At 40.3% G+C, this 25,835-nt stretch overlaps 2 protein-coding genes and 1 long non-coding RNA gene across 11 annotated transcripts in view; 2 read left to right on the top strand and 1 right to left on the bottom strand.

Moving 5' to 3' along the window:
* The first annotated feature begins 867 nt into the window (after window positions 1–867).
* Window positions 868–7,763, top strand: LOC6535308 (serine/arginine repetitive matrix protein 2). The gene is made up of 6 exons (XM_002095928.3): window positions 868–1,123; window positions 5,488–5,803; window positions 6,060–6,178; window positions 6,255–6,779; window positions 6,951–7,231; window positions 7,358–7,763. The coding sequence occupies exons 2-6, from the start codon at window positions 5,594–5,596 to the stop codon at window positions 7,456–7,458; spliced, it is 1,236 nt and encodes a 411-aa protein (XP_002095964.2). The 5' UTR covers window positions 868–1,123; window positions 5,488–5,593; the 3' UTR covers window positions 7,459–7,763.
* A 3,069-nt stretch (window positions 7,764–10,832) lies between these two features.
* The window catches only part of LOC6535307 (D(2)-like dopamine receptor), a 66,081-nt gene continuing 51,078 nt past the window's right edge, over window positions 10,833–25,835 (bottom strand). For 3 of the 9 annotated variants that reach the window (XM_039376829.2, XM_039376828.2, XM_039376832.2), the window contains 6 exons: window positions 16,381–16,605; window positions 16,121–16,319; window positions 15,234–15,641; window positions 13,630–13,959; window positions 11,886–12,182; window positions 10,833–11,300 (listed from right to left, as the gene is read on the bottom strand). In XM_039376829.2, the coding sequence (XP_039232763.1) occupies window positions 11,117–11,300; window positions 11,886–12,182; window positions 13,630–13,959; window positions 15,234–15,641; window positions 16,121–16,319; window positions 16,381–16,605 (1,643 nt within the window). In that variant the 3' untranslated portion in view covers window positions 10,833–11,116. Of the gene's footprint in view, window positions 11,301–11,885; window positions 12,183–13,629; window positions 13,960–15,233; window positions 15,642–16,120; window positions 16,320–16,380; window positions 16,606–16,665; window positions 16,724–16,843; window positions 17,098–25,835 lie in introns of those variants that run through there. The other 6 variants (XM_039376834.2, XM_039376831.2, XM_039376833.2 and 3 more) reach the window with 6 other exon arrangements.
* On the top strand, window positions 11,300–12,078 carry LOC26535850. Its single transcript, XR_001453902.2, has 3 exons — window positions 11,300–11,552; window positions 11,625–11,696; window positions 11,812–12,078. It is a non-coding gene; the product is annotated as an uncharacterized LOC26535850 (long non-coding RNA).

Raw genomic sequence — 25,835 nt, 5'->3', positions numbered from 1 at the left:
AATTATAATTCTTTAGAAGTAGCATCAAATACTTATTAGAACAAAATAAAAAAATGTACACCAGGACATGTTTTATCAAATCTAAGTTTATGTACTAACGTATTGTATTAGAGCGAAGTACCTCTATCGATGGTCAAATAATTAAAGAGCTTTATATCGAGCTGACGGTAATATTTTTCTCTGAAAATAATCATATTCAGGCATGCCTTGGCAATTTCATTCGTTCGAATTTTACGATTTTGATTTTAAATCGAATATTTGGACTCCTGTTGTTGAATTCGTAAGAATTTTTCGATTTGTAAAACGGGCACTTTTGTCTGGCTGAAGTGAAACGATTAATTGTTGTGAAACGAAACAGGCAGGTAAATATACCTATACAATTAAAAATAAATTATTAATTAGTTTAACGGAGGGCCAAAAGTGTTGTTTTTAAATATGTGTTATTTAATTTAATTACTTAAATGGTCAAAGTGCAGTAAAAAGTAATTGCAAACATCGGAATTAAAACTGTGAAAAAGGTAGCAGTTCTAGATTTTGATTTTGACAAATAAAACAAAACAGCGGTTTGAGCACCAATAAGCGATGAGAAACAAAACATTTCGATAGCACAAATTTTCCGAAAACCAGAGCACCTAAAAAGGAAATCCAAATATTTGGCCCAAACCGAATTTGAAAAGAGATTACTATTACCGGAGCATACCTGATTAATATTACATAAATTAAAAATACTTTTAAATTTAGACCAATATTTTCTTATTATTAGGAATGCAGCTCTGTGGAAATTGGTTATTTTGGAGTTTTGGCAATTTAACTTGAAGTATTTATTTTACTACCCCTAATCCAATGTGTAATCGATATTTATACAACTTTACGACAAAGGCTGTGGAAAACAATCGCTCAATACATTATTTCCTTGTCAGCCTGAAAAGCAGCGAGGAAAATACTGAACTTCGGTCTGAAAAACATATATAGGATTGGAACCAAACCACTGAAAAAAAACATAGTTAGTGGTGACGGAGCTATTAACGAGTGAAACCAATTTCTGTTGAAGGACAGAAATTTTCCCGCATCTATTTCAAGGCCTTGGTACAAGCGAAACAGCGACGCAAAAGTCGTCATAAATGTAAGTATTAACAAAATTCCTTTGTTTATGTAATTTAATTACATATGAAAAATACTACATGCAACTACGGCCGAGCTAATAATTATAGTTATAATGACGTGTTAATAATTATCCACAAAAAATTATGGTGGCGAAGAAACTATTATTAGATTACAGTGTGTTCAGCTTGAATACAACCCCAAAATGTATATATAAAGATGGACACATACGTACACACATGCATATGTACAGCTGGGAAAAAAAAATAGCAACACTTGCCCAGTAAAACTTTGAATAAGTCTTCTACCTACAGTTTTGGGTTTAAAAGGATCTGAAATACCTTTTTAGAAAGGTCAAACAATTCACTTTTTAGAAAATAAAAAAAAAATCAAAATTCTATGAATTCTTAACTTATTTAAGGAACTTTATGAAAAATGACAAAATAAGGCGAAAAAAATAATAGCACCACTTCATAAAAAATGCTTTAAACATAAATTATAAACTTAACAGTAACAAATTCATTAATAACAATTGATTGTATATTAAAACTACGGCGATCCCATTAATTTAGTATTTGGTAGTGTATCCTTTATTAGCAATAACAGCTGCGCAACGCTTTGGCATGGAGTCAACCAGGTCCTGGCACCGTTTTGGGGTTATATTGCTCCAGGACTCCTTGATCACGGTCCATAGGCTTTCGTTATTAGTTGGCTTAAAAGCTGCAACTGCCTTTTTAATATCCGACCAAAGGTTTTCGATGGGATTGAGGTCTGGCGACTGCGCAGGCCACTCCAGAACATAAACAGATTTATTTTGGAACCATTCCTTGGCTTTCCTGCTGGTATGCTTGGGGTCATTGTCTTGTTGGAAGACCCATTTTAGCGGCATATCATATTCAGCAATGGGTACACATGCTGATCCATTATGGTTTTTATCCAATGAATTGGTCCAACTCCATAGTAAGAAAAACATGCCCATACCATTACACTGGATTCGCCTTGTTTAATTGCTTCTACTGTGTCGTTTGGCTTATATGCGGTGTTCCTAGGGCGCCTTACATTCGATCAAGATCCATTGCCACCAAAAAGAACCACTTGCTCTCATCTGACAATAAAAAGTTCGTCCATCTTTCGCATGGCCAATTTAAATGTTCCTTGACGAACTTAATGCGCTTTGGTATGTGTCTCCCATTTAAAAAAAGGACCTTTCCTTGGACTACAGCCTTTTAAACCATGTTCCCTTAGACATGTGTGAACTGTTTGCACTGTTGCGGATATGCCCTTTTTTAGTTCGGTAGGAGCTTTAAATGGATCCTTCTTGCTCTCGGGCACTAGCCTTTTGAAGAGATGGGTGCCCAATGATTGTTTTTTCCCACGTTTTTCGGGATTCTTGTTGTAGGTGATTACATTTCCTATAATTTTGTTTGAGCATTGAAGGATTTGGCCAATATTTCTAAAAGATTTTCCTTCAGAAATGAGTTTTTTGATCAAGTCACGTTTTTCTTCAGTGCAGTTCTTTCCACGTCCCATTTTAATGATTTTTTAAAGGAAATTTTTTAAAAATCGTTTTCGAAATAATAGAACAAGTGTCAAGTTTCATAACCACATGCTTTTTTACCAAAGTAACCCTTCGATTATTATTGATTATTTGAAAAAATCGATAGTGGTGCTATTTATACCCGTTACTCGTAGAGTAAAAGGGTATACTAGATTCGTTGAAAAGTATGTAACAGGCAGAAGGAAGCGTTTCCGACCATATAAAGTATATATATTCTTGATCAGGATCAATAGCCGAGTCGATTTGGCCATGTCCGTCCGTCTGCCTGTCCGTCCGTATGAACGCTGAGATCTCAGGAACTAAAAAATCTAGAAAGTTCAGATTCGGCATACAGACACCAGAGACATAGACGCAGCGCAAATTTGTCGATTCATGTTGCCACGCCAACTCTAACGCACACACACCGCCCAAAACTGCCAGGCCCACACTTTTGAAAAATGTTTTGATATTTTTTCATTTTTGTATTAGTCTTGTAAATTTCTATCTATTCGCCAAAAAACTTTTTGCCACGCCCACTCTAACGCCCACAAAAACTGTCCTTCGCACTTACACTAGCTGAGTAACGGGTATCAGATAGTCGGGGAACTCGACTATAGCGTTCTCTCTTGTTTTTTAGTAAGCTGGGAAAATACGAGATATGGGAATATGTTTTAAGCAGAGCGTCGGAATTTATCCAATGTTATTTTTACCGTATTTTTACCAAGAATTTTATTATATATATTCTAAGTAATGTTCCCCCCAATAGCACCAATTCGGCAACAAATATGCGCTGTGTCTGTCTCTGAAATCAGAATGCCTAATATCAATTTTCTAACTTTTAAAGGCATTTTTCAACGAATCTAGTATACCATTTTACTCTACAATCAACAGCTATGAGAATAAAATAGATCTGTTAAAACTGCTAGTAAAATTAAAATATAACTTCAAAAATAACTTATCTGTTTCCCATTTTTTCAGTTTAGACACGGTTACAGACTAAATAATTTTTGCACAGATTTGCAAACAAATTGATCAAAAATCTTTGATTCTTTGATTAACCCATCTACTTTTACATGCACTGATAGTTAATTGTAACGAAATCTATGTAATTGTCTAGCATGACATCGTGCATTTAAAATTCAGACAAAAGAAAATGTTTCTCGTATTTTTATACCCGTTACTCGTAGAGTAAAAGGGTATACTAGATTCGTTGAAAAGTATGTAACAGGCAGAAGGAAGCGTTTCCGACCGTATAAAGTATATATATTCTTGATCAGGATCAATAGCCGAGTCGATTTGGCCATGTCCGTCCGTCTGTCTGTCCGTATGAACGTCGAGATCTCAGGAACTACAAAAGCTAGAAAGTTGAGACTAAGCACACAGACTCCAGAGACATAGACGCAGCGCAAGTTTGTCGATTCATGTTGCCACGCCCACTCTAACGCCCACAAACCGCCCAAAACTGCGACGCCCACACTTTTAAAAAATGTTTTAATATTTTTTCATTTTTGTATTGGTATGGTAAATTTCTATCGATTTGCAAAAAAACTTTTTGCCACGCCCACTCTAACGCCCACAAACCGCCCAAAACTGCCACGCCCACACTTTTGAAAAATGTTTTAATATTTTTTCATTTTTGTATTGGTCTTGAAAATTTCTATCGACTTGCAAAAAATCTTTTTGCCACGCCCACTCTTACGCCCACAAACCGCCCAAAGCTGTCACGCCCACACTTTTGAAAAATGTTTTGATATTTTTTCATTTTTGTATTAGTCTTGTAAATTTCTATCTATTCGCCAAAAAACTTTTTGCCACGCCCACTCTAACGCCCACAAAAACTGTCCTTCGCACTTACACTAGCTGAGTAACGGGTATCAGATAGTCGGGGAACTCGACTATAGCGTTCTCTCTTGTTTTGTTTTCGCCTCATTTTAGACCTTGCCGCCCAAAAAAAATTATAAAAAATGAAGGTATGAACAATTCAAATTTTTTTTATCATTTTTGGATGGGAAAAATATCTAGCATTATGCGAAAAATCAGTATTTGGTTCTATCGGTACCTCAACCTTAATTTATTTGATCGATAACAAAAAAAGGTATGGTGCTATTATTTTTTTCGCAACTGTACATATCTATACAGCACATCTGCCCTCCAAATAGAACCTAAGATGGTTTATTGATAGGCTGCTGTATTATTTTATTGTATCTAAGAATGTAAGTCTCTTTTGCGTCCGCTTTGGCTTTACGTAGTTTGCTTTACTAATTTGTTCCGCTAAACTCAGGATAAATAGCTGGTATTGGGTAATGGTCTACCCAAAACAGTTCTTTCCTTTTATTTATACCCTCGTAGAGTAAAAGGTGTACTAGAGATGTACCGTTGAAAGGTATGCAACAGGTAGAAGAAAGCGTTTCCGCTGGAATTATATATATGTATAATGTATATACATATATCCTTGATAATGATCTTATAGTCGCGACACTCGACTAAGCCATCTCTCTAGTATTTCTTACACTTCTAACCATCAGTCGTTACATGCACGTAAAATGAATCAATGTTCTGAAATGGGAAAATTTAAAATATTCAGTGTTAAATTATCATAGCGTTGTTGGTGCTGTCATAGTTATATGACCACTGCTGTATTTTGGGGGTGGGATAGGGCCAACGGTGGGTATTTCCACAGACGCCTGCAAACTAATATGAACAGCTGCAGATTTATTCAAGGATTTTAAACAATTCGGTAGCTTAGCGCTTAGAAGTGCCAGCTGACACTACCTGTCCGTGGGCAACCATTTTGTCCTTGTGTACCTGAATGCCTACAAAACTCATTGCATTTTTCCTTACCATTACAGTTGCAAACCGGTTTTCGGAGCAGAAACACACCCACTCGACAGTCCAAGAGTCAAGCAGAAAACAGTAAAAGCATACATCAATTTATAAAAGCAAGGCGGAGCAATCATGAACACTGGAATCTCCTTAAACGAGCGCTTCACGCAAATGCAGTCAAAGTTGCCTCCACAGGCACGCGGTCGCAGCCGCTCTAGAAGCAGGAGTCGCCGCATCGTGGGCAGCGGTGCTGCGAATCCAGGAGTCTCCGCGGCCAACTCGCGGCTGCTGCAGGAATTTAAGCGGCGCCACACCGTTCAGACGGCCCTCAAACTGAAGCGCGTACGTGTTTCCCAAAAACCGAATATTGCAATCAGACAGTGGAAACCGACCTGGTTCGTAGGACGGGTTTATGTCTGACAGCAGTGGCTTGGATTACCCGGAAGAGAGGAGTCGGGCTATGCTGTCGAGCGCCTTCTGCGTGGTACCCAAAAACCCAACAGATTCTCAGACTCTCTCTATCCCTTGATCTTAAACTCCAAGACTGAAGCAGCGTACTGACACCAAAACTTCCACACAACCTTATGCCTCCTTACAGAGAAGCTTACGGGCCACCGGCGTCAGCGGACGCGGAATACGCGTCGTCGGCGTCAAGTCGCTGCGACTGGCGCCCAACGGGAAGCCGATACGGTCAAACAACGTGACCCGGGTAGCAACGTAAGCATCTCGCCTATAATCGTGCTCAACTATGAATCCACTGCAACATCTCTGTACTTCTTCGTTAATCGCTCAGGATGCGTGCCGATCTAGTGGCCAGCGGCAACGCCGCACGCAGTCGCCGCAGCGGCAGCAGCATTCGCACTATCCCCGCCACAAACGGAGGTGGACTTCGGCAGCGGCTAGGACAGCGCCGCCCTTCTGTGGGCGGTGCCGCCGAGCGCGTTGAGCGTCGTCAGCGACAGCAGCAGCAAGCCCCACGAAGAGGATCCCGCTCTCGATCCCGTTCGCGACGTCCGCAACCAGATCGCGTAGACAGATCGTGTTCTCAAAGCCGTGGACGCAGCATTGGGCGTTCCCAGAGCCGCAATCGCGATCGCTCCGCCCAAGGCCGTGTTCCAGTGAAACAACGGCTTTCAGTCAAGCATCGCCTTGGAGTGCGAACTGGCCAGGGAAACAATCAAGCGAAGATCCCACGACAGCGCCGGACACCAAGCCAACCTCGAGGTGTAGCAGGCGGACGGGTTGAGAAGCGTCGTAGTTCTCAGATTTCCCAAATAAAGGGAGTTTCCTCTTCACTTTCCAGACGTCGGGGACGAAGGTATGTTTAGTGTGCTATTATATGGCAAATTTGTGCCTTACAAGATGTTAAAATCTAACAGAGATTTCTAAGTAAATATAATTATTTTATTTTACATAAATTAAATGTATACATTAATACTAAAAAAATTATGATTTTAAGGATAGTCATTATCTATTCTTTTTATTACAGATCTGCTGTTAGAAACACTGCTTCTAGCGGTGGGGCAGGTAACAATCCTGCTTTTGCTCGTCGCTCACGCTCGCGCAATCGTGCTGCCGTCGTCGCTGCTGCTGCCATCACCGCTTCTGCTCAGGGCCGGGCTAATACTCGCCAGCGACGTGGACGCAGTGCAGGCGCTGCCAAGGGCAACAACAACAGAAATGGTAAAAACGACAAGGCGACAAATGGTGGAAAAAAGAACCCGCAGCAACAGGCTCGCCGGGGACGCACTCGTAGTCGTAAGCCTACAGGTAAAAGCGAGACAAGTGGCCAGGGGACAAACCGGACTGGATCTGTATAGGCACTTGAAACTCAAAACATACATGTTTATGTCTCTACTTTCTTCTCCTTATTATAATACTGTATCTCTTTAATAGGCAAATTACAGCGCCCCGAGGTGAAACGTGAGGATCTGGACATCGAACTGGATCAGTACATGTCCACCACAAAGTCAGAGATGGACTACTTGTTGAAGTAAACACAAGTAGATTGGACCACAAACTACTTAATAAGAACAATTGAAGAGAATAAAATTAAACTACCACCGGCTATAGGCAGATATGTTTCTCTTGTTGCACTAAATTACCGTATAGTTTTCAAATATTTTTAAGATTTAAACTATGTTAAAGGCGTCCACAAAATGCGCTTAGGCATAGGGATGTTTTCGTGTATATATAGCAAGTTTTCAAAATATAAGTAAATATGGTCGAAATTTTGTATAGTTCATGAATGATATTGTTAATCGCATTACCGAAATACAAACTATTCATTGCTCAACTCAAAGAATTACTTTTTTTTAATAGATGTAGTGACAAAGATGCATACTGAAGTTCACGTAGTGACGAAACACCAGGGGCGTGCGAATGTAAAGTACGCTGTGATGGTCCAGCGGGGAAAATTGATGGTTGGAAAAGATGTAAAAAAGACAATTTAAACGTGTATCTTAACGGAAATATCTTGAATATTAAGAAAACAGTACCACCATTGGAAACAGAAAGTTAATAAGCTGAGTTTAATTTGCACGCAAATAGTTAGTAACAACAAACAATAATAGTTAACAACAATAAGGTAACATATAAATCAATGAACCAGAACAACGAAAGCTCCAAAATGCAAGCTTACAATGTAGTGCTGGGCACTAGTTCGAAGCTGGTGAATTAAAAGAATATATGAAATAATAATAATATAATATAAGCCCCATCATTTGCTAACTTGATCCTTAGCAAACCTGTAACGAACAACCTTAGTGGGCTTCTTGACTATAGTTGTGGGTTGATTGTCGCAACTCGATTGCCCCAAACATTATCATCCTATTTTAAAAATTGCGTGCTGCGACAACCGGAGAGAAATAAAACGAATCAAACATAAATATAGATTTTAGTTGGACAAAAAAAAGAATACAAATAAAAAAAGTTAAATGACTTGTTTTGCGCTTTTAGTATTTACCTTCATTCCCTAGATTGCATACGCAAATTGAAAACTACCTTACTGCGTTTTTACTTGAAAACAATCTAAACACACAAGCCCTTGATACAATCATAACATTTTCAAATGGTTTTGTTTGTAATCTCAATCAAATTTAAATTACGCGTCAATGATGTATCAGTTATAAATTATTTAAATAAATAATTTGACATAAAAAATTTAAAAAACAAGAGAGAACGCTAAAGTCGAGTTCCCGACTATCTGATACCCGTTACTCAGCGAAGGAGAGTCTTCAACACTGACAGTTTTTGGCGGTTTGTGGGCGTTATAGTGGGCGTGGCAACAAGTTTTTTGGTAAATCGATAGAAACTTACAATACCAATACAAAAATGAAAAAATTTCAGAACATTTTTCAAAAGTGCGGGCGTGGCAGCTTTGGGCGTTAGAGTGGGCGTGGCAAAAGTTTTTTGGCAAATCGATTGAAATTTACAAGACTAATACAAAAATGAAAAAATATCAAAACATTTTTCAAAAGTGTGGGCCTGGCAGTTTTGGGCGGTGTGTGTGCGTTAGAGTTGGCGTGGCAACATGAATCGACAAATTTGCGCTGCGTCTATGTCTCTGGTGTCTGTATGCCGAATCTGAACTTTCTAGATTTTTTAGTTCCTGAGATCTCAGCGTTCATACGGACGGACAGGCAGACGGACGGACATGGCCAGATCGACTCGGCTATTGATCCTGATCAAGAATATATATACTTTATATGGTCGGAAACGCTTCCTTCTGCCTGTTACATACTTTTCAACGAATCTAGTATACCCTTTTACTCAACGAGTAACGGGTATAAAAATACGAGAAACATTTTCTTTTGTCTGAATTTTAAATGCACGATGTCATGCTAGACAATTACATAGATTTCGTTACAATTAACTATCAGTGCATGTAAAAGTAGATGGGTTAATCAAAGAATCAAAGATTTTTGATCAATTTGTTTGCAAATCTGTGCAAAAATTATTTAGTCTGTAACCGTGTCTAAACTGAAAAAATGGGAAACAGATAAGTTATTTTTGAAGTTATATTTTAATTTTACTAGCAGTTTTAACAGATCTATTTTATTCTCATAGCTGTTGATTGTAGAGTAAAATGGTATACTAGATTCGTTGAAAAATGCCTTTAAAAGTTAGAAAATTGATATTAGGCATTCTGATTTCAGAGACAGACACAGCGCATATTTGTTGCCGAATTGGTGCTATTGGGGGGAACATTACTTAGAATATATATAATAAAATTCTTGGTAAAAATACGGTAAAAATAACATTGGATAAATTCCGACGCTCTGCTTAAAACATATTCCCATATCTCGTATTTTCCCAGCTTACTAAAAAACAAGAGAGAACGCTATAGTCGAGTTCCCCGACTATCTGATACCCGTTACTCAGCTAGTGGAAGTGCGAAGAAGAATCTTCAACACTGACAGTTTTTGGCGGTTTTTGGGCGTTAGAGTGGGCGTGGCAAAAATTTTTTTGGCAAATCGATAGAAATTTACAAGACCAATACAAAAAAAAAAATATCAAAACATTTTTCAAAAGTGTGGGCGTGGCAGCTTTGGGCGGTATGTGGGCGTTACAGTGGGCGTAGCAAAAAGGGTTTTTGTCAAATCGTTAGAAATTTACAAGACCAATACAAAAATGAAAAAATATCAAACCATTTTTCAAAAGTGTGGGCGTGGCAGTTTTGGGTGGTTTGTGGGCGTGGAAACATGAATTGACAAACCTGCGCTGCGTCTATGTCTCTGGAGTCAGTATCCTTAATCTGAACTTTCTAGCTTTTGTAGTTCCTGAGATCTCGACGTTCATACAGACGGACATGGCCAGATCGATTCGGCTATTGATCCTGATTAAGAATATATATACTTTATATGGTCGGAAACGCCTTCTTCTGCCTGTTACATACTTTTCAACGAATCTAGTATACCCTTTTAGTCTACGAGTAACGGGTGTAATTATATATTGTCGACAACAACACTATTATTAAAAACTACAAAGATACATTTCCTTTTTATTTAATTTTTATTCATTTCAATTGCAGCTATATTATATACTCGTCGGATTCCGCACATTTCGAACTTAACTTCAAATGCGAACTTATTTGCAAAAGAAAGAACAGATGGACATATATCAACCTGCCTTTTTTTACTGATGAAGAATATTTATATTTTAGATGGTCGCAAGTGACCCCTTTCACTGCGTTGAAAGCTTTGACTACAATTTGAAATACCATCGACACGTGTTTGAAAATAGAAGTTGGCCAGATCGACTCTATGCCAGCCAAAGAAGAAATTATACATATTTGTTTATATATTATTGAACAGACGCTTACTTATATACATATATTACGTATATATAATAAAAAGGCGAAGAGAGTGGATATGGTAACGAATACTCTTACTTACTTTTTGTTATTTTATTTTGCCCTAATAAAATCATTTCTGTTTCTCCCTTAATGATATGGATGACTACAAAGTTTACTATTTTCTATACAGAAACTACAAAATTCCTTAAATTGATTGTGATTTAAAAGATAGGGCCTGAAGTTATGTAGGGAAAGCTGCTAATTACAGTAGACTCCGCTTGGTCTTTGCCGTTACGTCGGTATAAATTCGTATATTTTCTCCCAGCTATGAACATGATGGTGCTCCTCATGGCTCAGCACTAGTCGTCTGTGACCGTGCAGCAGCTGCCGCGGAACTCGCTCAACGGCGTCGCATTTGCCGTGGATGGTGTCATGAGTGGCCCCCCCTGGAAGGATATGGCCAGGGGCAAGGCCGAAGGGGCGCACAGGCTGAGAGCGCCTCGTCCTTCTGTCACTGAACGAAAGCGCAACGGGCGACCGGAACTGCAATTGGATGGCAATTACTACGTTATTGGCTGTGCTATATTAAGCAATTTCATGGTAATTAGATTTCAGTTAGAAGTCAGTGGCAGAAAACTACTCTCGTCATGGTAAATGTCCGGTTGTGAATACTTTTTAGTTCGGACACAGATTGTTTTAAATAACTTTGGCATATAGCAAAGTTTAATTTAAGGTCTACGAAGTTGCTGCATTACACGGTCTGGGAACATTTCCAAGTCTTTTAAATAGATAAAAGTAATTTTACAACGTTTTCTATTTATTCGCGAATTAAAATTTTAAGTTTCGAACTTTTTAACTTATCCTCAGCCATTGTCCTGAAATATATTTTTAGAGCGTTAGATTTCTTATCGCTGCTCCCTTCTTGTCTAGACTCCTCTGGTAAGACAAATCACTACCACATTAATTTCCAGAAAAATGCATTGTGCCCATTTATCACTGCTTCCTCAAATTTCAAATGTGTCTTTTTTCGGTGGGAAATTTCATACTGCGGCAGGTTTTCTCTGATTTAACCCCACTGGATCCGCGTTGGGCTTCAATGACTTTCCGAAACTTGCGTGTTCTACTCACCGTTCGCAGTTGCACTTAAGCAGGCGGATAAAGGCCGCCCGAAACGTTCGATTGAATATGGTGTAGATGATTGGATTGATCGTCGAGGAGACATAACCAAGCCAAAGACAGGTATTCACTACGCGCTCCGGCACTCGGCACTCAGGGCAGATGGCAAATATAATGTTCAAGATAAAAAAAGGGGACCAGCACAGAACGAAGGTAAAGAACACCAATCCGAGCACCTTGGTGGCCTTCTGCTCCGTGGCAACGGCATTTGCCGACAAGCTGTTTCGTTTACTGCGATTGTTTAAAAAACTGTAAGAAAAAAGAATATTGGTCGTATTAACAAAAAAAATTAAATCAGTGCGAAGAGATCCTCCTTTCACAGGTTGTCTTTTTATCTCTTGTCCACACTAAATATTTACCTAGCGGAAAACATCGAATATAGTACCAAATACATAGAAACCAATAACCAAATCATATAAAAAGTGTCTAAAAACAACAAGTTGAGTTCAACAAATATCAGATACCCTTTTTGTCAACTAGTGCGTGTGCGAAAAAGAAATACCTAAATTCGTTTGGCATATCCTAGAATATGCATTGTAAACAAGAGAGAACGCTATAGTCGAGTTCCCCGACTATCTGATACCCGTTACTCAGCTAGTGAAAGTGCGAAGGAGGTCTTCAACACTGACAGTTTTGAAAAGTATGTAACAGGCAGAAGGAAGCGTTTCCGACCATATAAACTATATATATTCTTAATCAGGATCAATAGCCGAGTCGATCTGGCCATGTCCGTCCGTCTGTCTGTCCGTCCGTATGAACGCTGAGATCTCAGGAACTAAAAAAGCTAGAAAGTTGAGATTCGGCATACAGACACCAGAGACATAAACGCAGCGCAAGTTTGTCGATTCATGTTGCCACGCCCACTCTAACGCCCACAAACCGCCCAAAACTGCCACGCCCACTTTTATGAAAATTGTTTTGATATTTTTTCATTTTTGTATTAGTCTTGTATAATTCTATCGATTTGCCAAAAAACTTTCTGCCACGCCCACAAACCGCACAAAGCTGCTACGCCCACACTTTTGAAAAATGTTTTGATATTTTTTCATTTTTGTATTAGTCTTGTAAATATCTATCGATTTGCCAAAAAACTTTCTGCCACGCCCACTCCACACCATTAGATTATAGTAATAGATTAGTATCATAATGCATTGATTTTTTCCATCATAAGAAAAGTTGTAAATATACAAACTTATTTATAGACTGCCTATGCTAAGCGACGTTGTGAAAGATAATTCCTGATAATTTAGCAACAATTAAGAATTAGACAAGTCGAGTTCTTCTACTATCTGATACCCGTTACCCGTTAATTTCAACACTGACAGTTTTTGGCGGATGAGTCTGTAACGCAACTTTCTCTGCGTCTTTGTCTCTGTAATCTGCATGTCGAATCCAACTTTCTAGCCCTTATATTGGCTTAAATCTCGACAGACAGACATGGCTAGATCGTCTTGGTTAGTAATCCTGATCAATAATATATACATATACTTTATCTGGACGGAAGCGCTTCCTTCTGCCTGTTACATACTTTTCAACGAATCTAGTATACCCTTTTTCAATCATGTCGACGGAAACAATTTCAACCGTTGCTTAGAACTACTATGATTAACCACTAAGTTAGTTTACGGTTCAACTTTAGTTACGGTTAGACTAAAAACCTATTATGAAGTAAAATGTAGTCGCGATCATTACTTACCGTAAGTTTAGGTTGGGCGTGGAAACGCGGTTTAAGGAAAATTTAAAGGGCCGCATTTTGTTGCAGCATTTTGTTAAAGCCTTCGTCTTCAACTGATTGCCTCCAGCTGCCTGACTTAGGTTCAGAGTCGATCCCTGGTTGGCTGCGTTTTCTATTAAACCCGTGCCTCCTGGACATGAGTTGCTCGTTCTGCCAAGTGATGAGCCATTGCCACCACCCCCCACCTCCATCGCTCTAACAGCTCCACTCCCATTTTCACCTATATTTGTTGGGCGACCCAATTTTGGTTGGGAGATGGTGACACGCACAGAGGCCTGTCGATTTGATTGGCTGTTGGGTGATACCAAAAAAAGTCCTCAATATATAGGCAGTATGCATGGTATTGATATTGTAATTTACTACACTCAGACAGACCTATTTTCGAATTAACATTTAAATATCTGGCCAGTAGTCACTAATACACTTTCGACTATAAAAACAAGAGAGAACGCTATGATCGAGTTCCCCGACTATCTGATACCCGTTACTCAGCTAGTGGAAGTGCGAAGGAGGTCTTCAACACTGACAGTTTTTGGCGGTTTTTGGGCGTTAGAGTGGGCGTGGCAAACAGTTTTTTGGCAAATCGATAGAAATTTACAAGACTTATACAAAAATGAAAAAATATCAAAACATTTTTCAAAAGTGTGGGCGTGGCAGTTTTGGGCGGTTTGTGGGCGTTAGAGTGGGCGTGGCAGCATGATTCGACAAACTTGCGCTGCGTCTATGTCCCTGGAATCTGTATGCTTAGTCTCAACTTTCTAGCTTTTGTAGTTCCTGAGGTCTCGACGTTCATACGGACAGACAGACGAACGGACAGACGGACATGGCCAAATCGACTCGGCTATTGATCCTGATCAAGAATATATATACTTTATATGGTTGGAAACGCTTCCTTCTGCCTGTTTCATCCTTTTCAACGAATCTAGTATACCCTTTTACTCTACGAGTAACGGGTATAACAAGAGAGAACGCTTAAGTCGAGTTCCGCGACTATCCGATACCCGTTACTCAGCTGGTGGAAGTGTGAAGGAGACATTTTAGCACTGACAACTCCCACCCCCACACTTTTGAAAGTTCTAATAATTTTATTTTTTTCCATTTTAATATTGTTTTTTCCAATTTCTATCGATATGCAAGAGAAATAAACTTTCTTGTTCGCACTCCCACTACCTGAGTAACGACTAACAGTCGGGGAATCCGACTTACACAAAAATGTAAAGAAAGCGTCCTTTTCTAAGGTCGAGAAATTATACCCGATACTCGTAGAGTGAAAGGGTATATTAGATTTGTTGAAAAGTATGTAGTTTAAGGAAGAGTTTCCGACCATATTTTAGAATTCATAATTCGATTTCAAGCTGCTCGCTTTATTAATAAATTCCATTTAGAATTGTAATTTACCGTTGGTATAGATATTGCAAAAGTCTAAGGATCTTTTAGCTTTGATGTGTTGACAGTATTATGGCAACAATCAGTGCCACCATGCACTATCCCCTTAAGAATATTCCAATACAAATTTGCAGTAAGTCGCAACTACATCATTATGTTTTCAAGGGTTTTCCAATTACCTGGCCATTAGGTTCGGATAGCCGCCGTGCTTGCGCCACATGCATGTGGACTGGCAGTTCGAGGCGGAAGACGATGAGTGCCGCAGGATGCCGTCGCCAGAGAACTGAAAGCTAGTGCCTGTCGGCCTGTGCCTACTTCCTCCAGCTCCGCTACTCCCGTTGATGACTTTACGACAACTAACCGCGCCCATGCTTCCGCTACTCGCCGATCGATGTAGCATCAAAGGTCGTTTCACTGGCTCTACGCATCTCCCTCTGGTAGGAGTTCTACCCTCAACCTCTCCTGTAGTGTGGAAGCTGCGATGGCTGTCGCCCAATGTTAGGAATTTGTACTTGCCGCCAGAACCCGCTGAACATCTGAACATCTGCTGGCTCTGCTGTGGCCTTAGGGTAAAGCGTCCACCCAACCTGGAAAACATGAATGTGTAAGCATGAAGGATGCAGTCAGAAAATAATATTTTATTTTCGAAAAAAATATTTGCTAAGCTATGGACTCTTTTAGTGACTTTCTTTAGTGTTTAGATTGTTAGATTTAGATCAATGATACAAATTGCTATATTTAAGAGGCTGCGAAAGATAATTAAGGAGCCGAAGTCGTAACTGGAAGCTTAGTAGCCATCCGCAGAACGATGGCGGGCGTGGCAGCATGGGTCAACAAACTTGCGCTTTGTCCATGTCTTTGGAGTCTTTGGAGTCTTTGGAGCATGCTTAATCTCAACTTTCTAGCTTTGATATTTCCTAAGAGATCGACGTTCATACGGACAGACAGACGGACGGTCATAGTTGGAAACGCTTCCGCTGTACAGTATTTTCAACGAATTTAGTATTTCCTTTAACTTTACGAGCAACGGGTATACGAACCGTGATGACATTATATATCTACATACCTGCGAATAATTTCACTTTCCGGGTGTTCGGCGGCAAATCGCGCTTTCTTCCGGAGGAGGGGAATAGTTAGAGCGTATGTGGTAATCATCATCAGCATGGGAATGTAAAAAGCTACCAGAGATCCAAACACGAAAAAGGCGCGATTATTGATCACGCATATATTAGGCTTCGGCATTATGTTCTTCTCATTGACGAGACCTAAATGCACAAAAAATATACTTTTGTACGTACGTTTTAATCTCTCCTATCTTTATCTTACCAAGCATTGTTATTGAGCTGGATACCATCATGGCCATCACCCAGACAATGGCTATCTTTATACCAGTCAATCGTTTTGTAGATCGATGCCTTGTGCCCAATGGATTTCTTATTCCCATATAGCGTCCCAAACTAATGAAGCACATGTGCAATATGCTGGATGAGCAGGCCAGTACATCACACGTCACATAAATGTTGCACCAGGTGAAGCCAAGTGGCCAATAACCTGAAAAGTAAAAAAAAATTTTATTTTTAAATAAATAATATGATTTTTATATTAAAATACAAATACGTCCCACAACAATATGGCAATGAGAGTTCAGGGTAAGGCCAGTTTATTTGAAAATTTATACGCTAATTATACCCGATAATCGTAGATTAAGAGGGAATACTAGATTCGTTAAAAAGTATGTAACCACACTTTTGATTATAGCGTTCTCTCTTGTTTTGAATTATTTATGTACCTCTCAATAAAAGTTAATCCTATTTGGTGAGACTCCAAGTTATATGCCTGAAACACCGCAAATTTTATATTGAGGCCGTTTTTTAATCTATCATAAGTACGATACGTCACATTAACTCCGATTGATTTTGGTTGTGATGGCTAATTGCTTACAACAGACAGACCCTTTAACCTCGACATCAATAGACGGTGCCATCCCATCGAGCGCTTGCTCTTAAAACCACTAAAAACTCGAATAGATTCCTGCAGGGAGTTGAAACAATGGAGGAAGTAGCGATGATATTTCAAACAAATTTATCACCCTTTTATTTCTACGCTTATGTTGGTAAAAGGGACGAAGACGAACGAAAGCGAAATAAAAATAAGAAAACGAAATGGATTAACGGATTCCTCTTCTGAATGGCACGCGAGTTTTCAGTGTTAGGCTTCGCACTTGGGTTTTTGTGAGTGGACCTTGGTTGATTGAGTTTTAAATTCCTTTATCTTGGGTCCTCGGCCTTTTGATCTTTTAAATAAAATACGACTGTTCTTTGGTTGTTCTCAAAACGAACTAAACACAACTTTATTTGTTAAAGTTAAGTTAAGCTAAATATATACAAAGACATATGCCGTGCATATTGTCAATAACACAAATAGTATATAAAGTTAGTCGCTGAAGTCTTCGTGTCAATTATGTCGTCTTGGATCGATAACGACTGAAGATAATCTTTATGCTCAAATGTTTGAAAGATTTTATGGAGAGCTCAGTTTTTGTTCGAAATCCAACATAGAATCGTTGATGTCAAGCCTTTAATTTGGTGCGTACAATTGTCGAAAATTGCTGACCCATTGTAAAATATAGGTATTTTGACGTGGAATGTTATATAGAAATCATTAATAAAAGTTTCTAAAGCTAGCAATGTTTTTCGGATTTTAGTGGTCATTTTGGTTCGGTATAAATTTGTTTATGGATTGAATTTATTTTTCTGACACAATGAATTTAGATATTATGTTTAATTTAGTTAATACTTTCTGGGTTTTGTCAAATGAAAGGATGGTTAGCTTCTCGATTGGTGGAGTGTTTATTGTTGGCTAACATTATGAAACTGAACTAAATTAATAATCGCTTTCACAAAACTTCGCGTACGCTTTTTTACTCGTGCCTTTTCGATCTCTATCGCTTAGCTATCGATTACAAACTATCGGCTTCTGCTACCACTACCGTTCGGCTTCTTGATAAGCACCACAGGGCTGGCGTACTCTGATGTGGATGGAGTATAATGTCTCGATCTAATAGTTCGTCGACCATCTTGGCAACAACTTCCTTTTTCGTCTCGGAGACTATATATGGCACTTGAGAAACTGCTTGGCCACTCTCAACAGCAATTTGTGCCTGGACGACTTTTGTCTTGCCTATGCCTTCCAATCCGGCTAATGCTATGAAAGGCTGTTACCGGCTGATGAAATGCTCTCATGACTTTTATCTCGCTTGGCTCGAATTTTCATTAAAATTCATCGCATGTATTACATCTTGTCCCAGGGATAGGGTAGGGATAGGTGAGCATCCAAATATGCCCACAATAAAACACTCCTGTCGCTCTCTTCTGCAATTGATTTGCGAATTATACTGACTTGGCTTCCAGTATTAATGAAAGCGTTAAAGCTTTCAAGCGTTATGTAGATTATCCAGCTTGAACAGCTTATCGATTTGTGACATTTGCCATGTTGAAATGAATTTCTACTTCGTCCGGCTCTGATCCGAATTCCTCTCGGATTGCTGCTGCATAACTATTCTGCCAAGAATGGAGCCACCCTTCAGTGACAGTTAACACTGTTAATGAGTACATTTAAGTCGATATAAGTTCGGGGCTGTTACCCTATATTTTATATGCAAATTCAGCATAAACTCTGTAGGGGCCGTGTCTGGTTGTCATTGGTCTTCCCGGTATGGGGAGATATGCTGTTTTTGCTAGTGTCAGCACTTTGCTGGACGAGCGGTCGGCTTGCCGACCGCGAATAGCTTTTGTAAAATAGAATAAGTTTTCAGTTTGATTTGTATAACAATAAAGAGCAGTTGCTCATAAATCCTACTCCAGCTAAAGCTGCATTTATTGAATTGATTATCTAGCCTTAAGGGCAGGTAATAACGGAGAAAGTTCTCCCATCGTAAATCAATCAGGAACGGCGCTGAGCAAAGGCCAGCAAACCACCCCCACCTAGCTGAGGAGACGACTACGTTGACGATTACGTCATCCCCGGAGGAGAAGATCTCCAGCACATACAGCCCTAGCAGAGCAGCCGATCGCATTGGCGCTGAAGTACTCAACCCCTTTCCCCTTGGACCGCGGCGCGGGATAACCTAGGGCTACACCACAAACATAATTGGCACCCAACTGAATAAGAATTCACGACCCCCAAAAATTTAAGTGGGCTGATCATATTTAATACAGCTTCAAGTACACAGGGAAAAAATAAACAAAAATCCCTACAAATTATTTACCAAAAATTTTAATATTTGATTTTAATGTTTGAATTTTGATAAAGTGTGACTGTAAATGTGACTCACAAATAAAGGCAAATTTATATCAGCCGTCTCTAAATGCACATTTTCAGACACCAAGCACCCGGTTATTAATATAAATATACCATATCCAAATTAATTTCTGTCGAATTAGAATATTCGGCCTCTATACAACTTGTGTTTAGTGTTAACCAGTTAATGGCTTGATGAGTTTTCCAGGCCCATATAGGGAAAATAAACGCGAATTAGAAAGTGATAGCGAAGAAGAGCTTGTCCGAGAGACCCGCAGATTGCAACTAGCACAGGCAGAGAAAAACACATACACCATGAACGCGTCCCAAGTTGAAGCGTTAGTTCAGGCCGCGTTGTATAATCAAGAACATAGGCTTAAAGCCGAATTTACAGAGCAATTAAATGCCGTTAATCAACAGCTAAAAAATTTGCGTGTAGAAGCGCCGGAGGTAGAAACCTACCAGAGGGTAGCTGTAAAACCGGGAGCAACACCGTGTGATACACCTTTACACATTGTGAAGTCAATTCCAGATTTTACTGGTATACAGGATGAATACGTGGCATGGAGGCAATCGGCCACCGATGCTTTTGAATTGTTCAAAGATTATTAGAAACAAAATTAAAGGGCCAGCGCGCGCGCTGCTAGTTTCATATAACACAGTGCTTAATTTTAACGCCATTTTGGCTAGACTGGACTGCTCCTATGCAGACAAGACATCCTTGCGACTTTTACGACAGGGTCTTGAGTCGGTCCGTCAGGGTGACCAAACCCTAATGCAGTACTACGATGAGGTCGAACGAAAATTGACCCTCGTCACTAACAAAATTGTCATGACATATGACGATGAAAGAGCCACCTTGCTTAATACAGAGGTAAGGGCTGATGCCCTACTCGTATTTATATCGGGTCTAAAAAAATCCCTTAGGGCTGTTGTATTTCCAGCACAGCCCAAAGACCTGCCAGCAGCACTGGCATTAGCAAGAGAAGCAGAGGCCAGTATCGAACGAAGTATGTTCGCGGCCACATACGCCAAGGCGTTGGAGCAGAGAACTCAAAATACTGACTTCCACAAGAGCCAACACCGCGCGCCTGAAAAATAAGGCAAAAATTTTGGTGCCGACCGCGGCCCAGAAAAAAACCCTCATTTTTTTAAAAAGCCAAGCAAGAATCAAAATACCGATTCATGGCGCAAGCAAGAGAACTGGGTATCCGATCTACCCAAACAGATTCAATCCCCAGAGCCAATGGACATAGATCTATCGTCTTCAAAGATTAGGCATTCCACTAACTTTAGAAAGGGAAGCGATAACCATGCCCCTAAAGGACAAAACTCTTCTGAGAGAATGTCTGGTCAAGGGCGCCAGAGGGTTTTCAAGATTGAACAAGACGCTAACGCGGGGGAAGATGAGGATTATGAAAACGCGGCTGCAGCCGCTTTTAATGCAAGAGCGAAAGTGGACTCATTGGAGTCCAATGACCTCATTAATTTTTTAGAGGAAGGTCCCGCTTGCCTTTCATTGAAAGAAGGCTGTCGGGGAGAGTTTTAAGAATACTCATAGATATTGGAGCGGCAAAAAGTTATGTAAAGCCCCTAAAGGAGCTGAAAAACACAACACTTGTCGACTCCCCATTCACTGAGAGTTCCATTCATGGCTCCAGTAAAGTGAAAAAAAACTGCCTAATGCACATATTTGCCCTAACGGCCCCATTCTTTTTGCTTGATACCATTGGTACATTTGATGCCATAATAGGTTTCGACTTGCTAACGCAGGCCGGAGCGGCATTAGACTTACGCAACGGCGCAATAAGGTACGGAAACGTATCTGAAAAGCTACAGTTCCACAACTGTGAAACTGTGAACTTCACAAACATCGATGACATTGAAGTCCCAAATTCAGTGAAAACTGAATTTAAAAAAATGATCCTTAAGAGGAAACAAGTGTTTTCGCACTCTAACGAGGCGCTTCCATTTAACACCTCGATCATTGCTACAATTCGTACGGAGACTAACGAACCCGTATACTCCAAGCTATATCCTTATCCCATGGGAGCAGCGGATTTTGTTAACACCGAAATCAAACAGCTGTTAAAGGATGGCATTATTCGGCCTTCTAGGTCGCCATTCAACAGCCCAACATGGGTTGTTGACAAAAAAGGGACCGATGCCGACGGCAACAAAAAAAAACGGCTGGTGATCGATTTCAGGAAACTGAATGAACGAACCATTGCCGACCGGTACCCTATGCCAAGTATTCCTATGATTCTAGCGAACTTAGGAAAGGCCAAATTTTTTACTACCCTAGACTTAAAATCGGGGTACCACCAGATTTATCTGGCTGAAAAGGACCGCGAAAAAACTGCCTTCTCCATAAATGGAGGAAAGTATGAATTTTGCCGTCTACCCTTTGGACTAAAGAATGCAGGAAGCATCTTCCAAAGGGCGATTGACGACGTGCTCCGCGAAAAAATCGGGAAAATCTGTTACGTCTATGTAGACGATGTGATAATCTTCTCCGAAATTGAGGCAGACCACGTCATACACATTGACACAGTTCTTAAATGCCTGTGTCAAGCCAACATGGGAGTGGCCCCAAAAAAACCAAATTCTTCAAAGAAAGTGTTGAATTTTTAGGTTTTATCGTCACAGCAAACGGAGCAAAAACAGATCCGGAAAATGTGAAAACCATACAAGAGTACACCGAACCAAAAACTTTGTTCAGCCTCAGGTCTTTTCTTGGGTTGGACAGCTACTACAGAAGTTTCGACAAAGACTTCGCTTCTATAGCTAGACCACTTACCTCCATACTCAAGGGAGAGAATGGCACTGTCAGTAAACACATGTCTAAAAAGGTCGCTATTGAATTTGATGATACCCAACGCAGAGCGTTTGAGCGCCTTCGAGACATTCTGTCATCGGAAGATGTTATACTTACATACCCAGACTTTAAAATCCCTTTCGATTTGACTACCGATGCCTCAGCAAACGGTATCGGTGCGGTACTATCCCAAAAGGGCAGACCAATAACAATGATATCTCGCACATTAAAAGACTGCGAGGTTAATTACGCAACAAACGAAAGGGAGCTACTAGCAATTGTATGGGCTATTGGGAAATTGCAAAATTACCTATATGGTACTAGAGAGATCCGAATTTTTACGGCCCATCAGCCTCTCACATTCGCCGTGTCCGAGCGGAATACAAACGCTAAAATAAAACGATGGAAAGCATTCATCGAAGAACACATCGCCAAAGTGTTCTATAAACCTGGAAAGGAAAGTTTTGTGGCCGACGCTTTGTCCCGTCAGAAAGTTAATGCTTTGGAAAGTGAACCCCACTCTGACGCAGCCACAGTACACAGTGAACTGTCACTGACCTACACGATCGAAAATGTTAAGCAAGTCCTTCAGGACTACTGTTTTCCAAATATGTAAAAACTTGCCAATGAGGTGGTTATAAATTGTAGAACATGCACCAAGGCTAAGTACAACAGGCACCCCAAGGAGCAAGAATTGGGTGTCACCCCAATTCCCTCATATGCGGGTGAAAGCTACATATGGACATCTATTCCACGGTTAAAAAAATTTTGTTAACCTGTGTGGATAAGTTCTCAAAGTTCGCCATAGTACAGCCATTAGCCTCTAGGGCCATTATCGACGTACGCAGCCCCATACTACAATTGGTAAATTTTTTCCCAAATACCAAAACAATATACTGCGATAACGAGGCTTCTGAAAAACCAATATGACATTGACATCGTTAATGCACCCCCTTTACATAGCAGCTCCAACGGGCAAGTGGAGCGATTCCACAGCACCCTAACGGAAATAGCTAGGTGCATTAAAATTGACAAAAAAGTTGACGAGACGGTCGAGCTCATCATGAGAGCCACGGTAGAGTATAACAAAACGTTACACTCAGTCACAAAGTTGCAGCCTAAAGACGCCTTGCATTCTGCCAACGACGCTCAGAGACTGGCAATAAAAACCAGTATCATAAGAGCGCAACAGGCTAACCTAGATAGGTATAACCCTACTAGGCAAAACCGAATTTTTGAGGTAGGTGAAAAGGTTTACCTCAAAAACAACAAAAGGCTAGGGAATAAGCTAACCGCACTCTACACAGAAGAGCGTGTAGAAGCAGACATGGGAACGTCTGTCCTCATTAGAGGGAGGGTGGTCCATAAGGACAACCTTAGATAAAAATCCCTCTCGAATTTACATCTTCCACAATTTTTATACCTTTATTCATGCACCTTGTATTTAAGCGTACTTATCCTTTTATTAGATGCACATTCGATTCAATCTTCCGCTTTCTTACAGGATCGCCGGAATCATATTAATTACGTTAACTATAGTTAACGCTAGGATTACCAATTACTCTCATGCTAATTACATCCCCATAACAGATGGTGTTGCACTGGTGTGGGAGAAGAGAAACTGGCTTAGGCATTCTACTAACCTGTCCGAATTCGAAATGATGATAGAAGAGACTAGTAGGTTGTCCGAGCTATTACCAGAGTCGCATATGCAAAATTACTAGATACCGACCATCTCAGAAGTTTACTGGCCGTATTGAAAGTACATCATAGGATTGCCAGAAGCCTAAACTTTCTAGGCATAGCACTGAAAGTAATAGCGGGCACCCCAGATGCCGCCGATTTTGAAATGTTAAAAATGTCCGAATCTCGATTAATAGAATCAAACAATAGACAGGTGGTCATTAATACACAGACCCAGGAAAAAATTAACGAACAAACAGAAGCAGTTAATAAAATCATTCTAGCGAAAAAAAATAATATGGTTGACACTCCTCACTTGTACGAGGTACTCTTGGCAAGAAACAGAATATTAATTACCGAAATCCAAAATGTAATGCTTACCGTCACACTGGCTAAAGCCAATATCATAAACCCGGCCATTCTTAACCATAACGATTTGAAGTCTGTATTAATTGATCACCCTACAGAAATCCCCGTAATAAGCCTAATAGAGGCATCTAACATTAAAGTCCTTCAGTCCGACAGTGTTATCCATGTGATAATTACATACCCCATCATTAAAGCCACTTGTAAAAAGGTCACCATTTTCCCGGTATCCCACCAACACACCATTTTGCAACTAACGGACAACATAGTAGCGGAATGCAACAACGACGTCCTGGCAGTCACCGAATGCGTACCAACAACTTACGCATCGTACTGCAAGCTGGCTACCCATGATACCTGCGCTCGAGGTCTGCATGCGGGGAGCACTGCATTATGCAAAACGCAGCCCAGCAATCTTAGTCTAATCACATTGGTAGATGACGGCGTAATAATAACCAACGAGTGCATAGCTAAAGTCAGCACCGACGATGGCCCCGAAATAGATACCAACGGCTCACATCTAATTATGTTCGAGCGAGTGGCTTTCATCAACGGCACCAAATATGCCAACCGACGTGAAGCCATAAGGAAAGTACCGGGCATGGCTGCATCCCCATTGCTAAACATCATCGGCCACGATCCCAGGCTAAGCATACCGCTTCTCCAAAGGATCAACAACGAAAACTTGGAGGTTATCCAAGGCCTTAAGGAGGAGGTGGAATCGGCTGGAACTACAGACATTTGGTTTGCGGTCGGCGTGGGAATCAGCGTCTTCATTTGCTGCTCTATCCTGCTCACTCTGGTGCTGAGGAGGAGACGAGATGCGATTGAAATACAACAAGTCGTTGCCAAGTTTCAGATGACCGAGGACGGGCATATTCCTGAGGGGGGAGTAGTTAACACTGTTAATGAGTAGATTTAAGTCGATATAAGTTCGGGGCTGTTACCCTATATTTTATATGCAAATTCAGCATAAACTCTGGGGAGATATGCTGTTTTTGCTAGTGTCAGCACTTTGCTGGACGAGCGGTCGGCTTGCCGACCGCGAATAGCTTCTGTAAAATAGAATAAGTTTTCAGTTTGATTTGTATAACAATAAAGAGCAGTTGCTCATAAATCCTACTCCAGCTAAAGCTGCATTTATTGAATTGGTTATCTAGCCTTAAGGGCAGGTAATAACGGAGATAGTTCTCCCATCGTAAACTGATCACAATCAGGAACGGCGCTGAGCAAAGGCCAGCGAACCACCCCCACCTAGCTGAGGAGACGACTACGTTGACGATTACGTCATCCCCGGAGGAGAAGATCTCCAGCACATACAGCCCTAGCAGAGCAGCCGATCGCATCGGCGCTGAAGTACTCAACCCCTTTCCCCTTGGACCGCGGCGCGGGATAACCTAGGGCTACACCAAAAACATAATTTATATAGCAAGACGCACAAATTTTTTGTCTCAGTTTCATTTGGGGTCGGGAATGGATTTGCCCAATTTTTCGAAAATATACAATGAAAAAAAAAAAAACTCAATTTAAGCAACTTTTAATTTGTAAGACAGGGCAAATACACTTGTTCGTTTCTCATTTTTTACAATAAACTCGTCCATCATTTTTCCTAAAT

This window comes from Drosophila yakuba, chromosome 3R, assembly GCF_016746365.2.
Source record: "Drosophila yakuba strain Tai18E2 chromosome 3R, Prin_Dyak_Tai18E2_2.1, whole genome shotgun sequence".
NCBI classification, from domain to species: domain Eukaryota; kingdom Metazoa; phylum Arthropoda; class Insecta; order Diptera; family Drosophilidae; genus Drosophila; species Drosophila yakuba.
This window is presented reverse-complemented; position numbering and strand designations above follow the sequence as displayed.

What these genes read in the sequence shown, in the direction of transcription:
- LOC6535308 (XM_002095928.3), top strand. Translation starts at nt 5,594, where the DNA reads ATGAACACTGGAATCTCCTTAAACGAGCGCTTCACGCAAATGCAGTCA. An exon ending in AACGTGACCCGGGTAGCAAC is followed by an intron (nt 6,179 to 6,254) that starts GTAAGCATCTCG and finishes TTAATCGCTCAG; the next exon opens with GATGCGTGCCGATCTAGTGG. An exon ending in TCGTAGTCGTAAGCCTACAG is followed by an intron (nt 7,232 to 7,357) that starts GTAAAAGCGAGA and finishes TCTCTTTAATAG; the next exon opens with GCAAATTACAGCGCCCCGAG.